Below are 4,666 nucleotides of genomic sequence, written 5' to 3'. Positions count from 1 at the left end.
AGCTTGAGGGGCGATTTAGGGTTCCAATCCAGCCCAAAATGGCAGATGAGGATCCCAGATTCAAATCCAGCCCAGGATAGTGGCTGTGGGGTTGGGTTCGAATCCAGCCCCAGACAAGTCCTTGGGATCCCCTATGCATGAGGTAGGTTTGGGGCCCCCAAGGAGCTGTCCGGGGCTGGATTCGAACCCGCCAACCCGGCAGTGACAGCCTCATCACGTGACTGCCAAGTGAGCTTCAGATCCCATGTTACAATAATCCCCAGCTCTGAAGGGGGACAGAGTCAAAGTAACAGGGACTCTCTAGCCTTCCCCTTGGCCAACTCTACGGTCCTTTGGGAGGCCCTCAGGCAGCCAACCAATCAGAAGCCAGAGACGCCCTAAAGGAGCCAATCAGAACCTGGGGATGTAACCACGTCGTCTCCGTTTCACGCAGGCCGAATGTCCCGGATTGTGGTAGGCGGAGACTCATCCCGGAGAGCCAATAAGGAGAGCACGTTCCGTCCCCCGGAGGCAACAGGGCAGCGCACGTTGCGTCGCAGCGGCCAATGGGAGTGGAGGACGCGGAGGTGCACGGCAAGGTGAGCGGCGGGGCGGGGCTTGCTCTCCTCTCGCGAAGGGCTGCAGCGCCGGAGCTCGAGTGGGGGGTTACCGTCCGCAGGTGGGGCGCCGAGCTGGGCTCGCTAGGGCGGCCGCCTTCTCCTCTGGCCCTCCTGGCTTGGGCCCTTGAGGGGGGAGGCAGGAAGGGGGCAGTTGAGGGGGGATGGGGCCATTGGGGAGGGGGGGGGGAGGAAGGGGGGGGGGGGGGCGGGGAGGGGACCTTTACTGATTTGCTGCACCCTCCCCCTTATTAGGGTGTGTCCTGATTATGACAATAGGTGTATTTTTAAAACGTAGTGACTAATAATAACGGTGTCTTTTGGCATTGACAGGGAAAGCTGTACCGTAACTTGTTCTCCGGTAAAGGTGCAACTTTAGGCTCCACCCCACCAGAATTCACCTCTACCTGCCAACAACTTGTCCTGGGCCCACTAGAGCTTTTAAATATGCTAGCTTTAAAACTTTATTCTAATCTAGGCAATCCCTTAGTTTATTCTTCCCAGCTTGGCCCTCATGTTGACTTTCCACAATTGGAGGTCACTGTCTCACTCCTGCTACTTCATCCGTGTGGTTCTCTCTTGGTTCTGAGGGACTGACTTAACCCTTCTGTCGGCATCCATTTACAGCCAGCCTTTTCTTTTAGTTTAGTTTAGGATTGAAAATCAGCAAAACCCTTTTGTGAGTCTGTCTCTGAAGGATCCCAAGTAAAACTACAACAAACTTTGGCAGAGAGAGAGACTGAGTTGTAATTGAAGGGAGAATCGGGAAGGAAGGAGGACAAGGATAAGGCACAGCAGCTAAATTTTTTTATATAGTTCTCCTGGGGAGCGTATGTTGATCTGATGAGCATTCTACTGTAAAGAGTAACATGGGTTTGGGTATGTGTTGTTCCTTTTCAATGTGCTTTTGCTTTCTTCTCACTAGATCAGTCAAAATGCAAACTCCAGTGGCTCTCCTTGCTTCTCCAGCTCTGGTAAGCAGCTGTTTGTTTGTGGAGGAGTAATGCCAGGAGGTGGGGATGCAGCTACCGTGGAGAATGAAGGCATTTCTGTTTAGAGCTGTATTCAAAATGCTGTCCCAGACACCCTTCTTGGGATGGGTTATGGTGGATAACTTTCAGTCCAGACTCCTTGCCTGGGGGAATCAAGGTCATCTGTGGTGTTGGTGAAGGGAGGGTGGATATCTTCGGTCTCAATAGGGTTGTATTATGCAAATCCAGAGGCTGAGAAGATGTACTAACCTATTGTGGCTAAGGGTAAAGACACCTCCACTCTTGATAGGATTCCTTCCTAGTTATAAATCCCTCAAAGTGTACAACACTGGCTCAAAACTCCAATATAGTGGCACTAATTATACTTCAATTGTGTCTTGTCCTTAGATAATAGGTTATTGTTAGTCAACTAGCTTGAGTCCCTGAGACATTTGCTTTCAAATTTTCAGTGGAGTTGAGGGTGACTCTTAATTTCTTGTTCCTGACAAAAGCTGTTCAAAGACCTCGATAGATGACTGTGAACTGCCTTCAACTCTAAGGAATGCGGAGGTGTCCCATTATGAGTCAAATGTCTTTCTTTTACTTCAGTTCCGCTGCTGTTCCAGGGCTCTGGCAAGGCCGGTTTCCATATCTGTACTGAGCAGGCCTGAGACTCAGACTGTACAGGTAAGACTAAAGAAAATTGCCCCTAGCTGCTATAATTGTGTCTCTGTTTCTAACATCTTGGGATGAAATGCCTCCTTGTTATCGGTAGCTCTGTCATTCATCACTAGCCAGATGTATGTGGGTTTGGACAATGAAGATACTGTTTGTCTTCAGTGCCTGGTTCAGGTTATCAGCTCGAATTGCTGGTGAAGCTGTACAGAGATTTGGGGGTGTTGGGGTATAAGAGACCTGTACATTACGGAATGGCTAGAGGTTGGAGTATTGCCCTACCAAGATTCTAGAGTGGCCTTTCAGCTGGACAAAGTTTGGATGCCCTTGCTGTACCTAGAATAGAGGATAAAATGTAGACAGACACTTAATAAATGTATTTAATTAAAATCATGTCACTATTTGGCTTCTTCTCCCTTCTCCCCACAGCCCTCTGGTGTTTCCCATCTACAGCTGGCTCACCGGGAGTTCCAAACAAGCACTACCTCTAGGGATATTGATACTGCTGCTAAGTTCATTGGTGCAGGTGCTGCCACAGTTGGGGTGGCTGGTTCAGGAGCAGGTATTGGAACAGTGTTTGGCAGCTTGATCATTGGCTATGCTAGGTAAGCAAGCCACTGGCTTCAACTTTACTTCTCTGTTCCAGCAGTCAGTTGCGTAGGCCCTTTTTGTAAACACTCAGTCTTAGATGTTACTTTTTTTGTAGGAAAAAGACATTGAGACTGATCATAGCAAATAGAAAAGTGGGAGGGGAGTAAGAAGGTGAATTTAGAATTGTAGTGTTTCAAACCACAAGGAACCATTTATAATGAGGATCTTGCATTTTCATAGCATCTTTTATCCACACACATCCCACGGGCTTTACACATTTAATTTCCAGTTAATACGTGCTAAGGAATCACTTTGCCCACCAGTAAAATGAAGGCACGTCTGGGGTAGAAAGTGACTTATTTACGCTGCTAAACAGCTACACTACATAGTTTTAAGACAAGATATAAAGAATCATAGGCGCCAACTCCTGGAGCACCCATGGGGAAAAATTGGTGGGTGCTCTGCACCCACCAGCAGCTCCCCACCCAACTCACCTCCGCCTTCTCCCCTGAGCGTGCTGCATGCCTGCTTTTTCCCCCTAGCTCCCCTTCCCGCAGCTCGGGGAAGAGGCAAGGCCAGGGCAGGGATTTGGGGAAGGGGTCCAATAGGGGCAGGGAGGGGGCAGAGTTGGGGCTGGACTTTGGGGAAGGGGTTGGAATGGGGCGGGGAAAGGGTGGAGTCGGGGCAGGGACGCGCGAGCACCCACTGGCGCCGGGGAAAGTTGGCGCCTATGTAAAAAATGTCAATCACTTCCTCACTCTTTCGACATGCTTACAACAACTCGGTAGAACTTCACAGCTGCCTACCATCACATAGAGGGTGTAATCCCATTAATGCTTGGTAAGGGATTGCTGCCTGATAAAATAATTCAGTGGAGACCAACCTTCAGGGGCTTAGTGGATTGCACACAGACATGCTAAGAAGCCAGGGAAATACCTTGAACTACTTTGGCTTTCTCTCACTAATTTATTTGCTCCAACTTAATGCATGTGTGTGTTCTGAGCCTCCCAGTGCCATATCCACATTCATCTGTATCCACTGTTCTGTGGGATCCTGTCTTCAGGAGGCATAACCTTACCACTGAATCCAGTGGCTTGTGAGAGACCATCTTTCGCTCCTTGTGGAATAGATTTGTTGTTGGCTTTTCTGACACAGGAATCTATTTTTAATGTGTCCCTTACAGGAATCCCTCTCTCAAGCAGCAGCTCTTCTCCTACGCCATCCTGGGCTTTGCCCTGTCTGAGGCCATGGGACTCTTCTGTTTGATGGTGGCGTTCCTCATCCTGTTTGCTATGTGATAGCCTCTGGGCCAACCCATAGCTTCCATCACTCTGTGTCCTCTCCAGTTTGAGTCTGCCTCCTTCACCAGAGCGTTCCAGATTTATAATTAAACAAAAGCTTTTCTCCTAATAAACTGGTTTCAGACTCCTCCTTTCTCACACTCAATATGGCACAGTGCTGAGGCCTGGGATGTCCTTAGGGATTCATCTTCTGTGGTATAATGATGAAAGTAATCTTGTAGGATTTTTAAAGATGACCCAGAAGTGTAAGAATGGGAGGCTGGGGGAGAAGGTAGCTATTGTAAATAAAGTAGCAAGATGAGTAAAGTTGGCTGGTTGCCACTAAATGACTTGACTACCATAATAGTAGGGCCATTGGAGCTGATTGCATTCACAAATACAATGGCCTTACACAAATCTGTGAAGATCTCAAAAGACAGAGCAGATGTTGCCAATTACAGCAGATAACTGCTTAAGCTGATATGAGACAGTACCATTTCCTCATATCAATATCTTAACTGTGGTGCCTTTCTTATGCAACATCTGAAACAGG

General features: G+C 48.3%; 1 protein-coding gene across 2 annotated transcripts; it reads left to right on the top strand.

Annotated features, from left to right (window-relative positions):
* The first annotated feature begins 530 nt into the window (after window positions 1-530).
* Window positions 531-4,247, top strand: ATP5MC1 (ATP synthase membrane subunit c locus 1). 2 transcript variants are annotated; one of them, XM_034756229.1, is made up of 5 exons: window positions 531-658; window positions 1,522-1,570; window positions 2,177-2,254; window positions 2,672-2,847; window positions 4,017-4,247. In XM_034756229.1, the coding sequence occupies exons 1-5, from the start codon at window positions 546-548 to the stop codon at window positions 4,129-4,131; spliced, it is 531 nt and encodes a 176-aa protein (XP_034612120.1). In that variant the 5' UTR covers window positions 531-545; the 3' UTR covers window positions 4,132-4,247. The 2 variants fall into 2 exon arrangements, with proteins under 2 accessions (XP_034612120.1, XP_034612121.1); XM_034756230.1 differs by having other exon boundaries at window positions 560-578.
* The last annotated feature ends 419 nt before the right edge of the window (window positions 4,248-4,666 follow it).

The sequence above is a fragment of the Trachemys scripta genome, chromosome 23, assembly GCF_013100865.1.
Source record: "Trachemys scripta elegans isolate TJP31775 chromosome 23, CAS_Tse_1.0, whole genome shotgun sequence".
Classification (NCBI taxonomy): Eukaryota; Metazoa; Chordata; order Testudines; family Emydidae; genus Trachemys; species Trachemys scripta.
Note: the sequence above shows the minus strand (reverse complement) of the source record. Positions and strands in the feature narration are given on the sequence as shown.

Excerpts from the sequence above, each read along its gene's own strand:
- ATP5MC1 (XM_034756229.1), top strand. The coding sequence starts at position 546 with ATGGGAGTGGAGGACGCGGAGGTGCACGGCAAGGTGAGCGGCGGGGCG. Across the intron at positions 659-1,521 it reads TGGGGGGTTACCGTCCGCAG|ATCAGTCAAAATGCAAACTC; the intron begins GTGGGGCGCCGA and ends TCTTCTCACTAG. Across the intron at positions 2,255-2,671 it reads CTGAGACTCAGACTGTACAG|CCCTCTGGTGTTTCCCATCT; the intron begins GTAAGACTAAAG and ends TTCTCCCCACAG.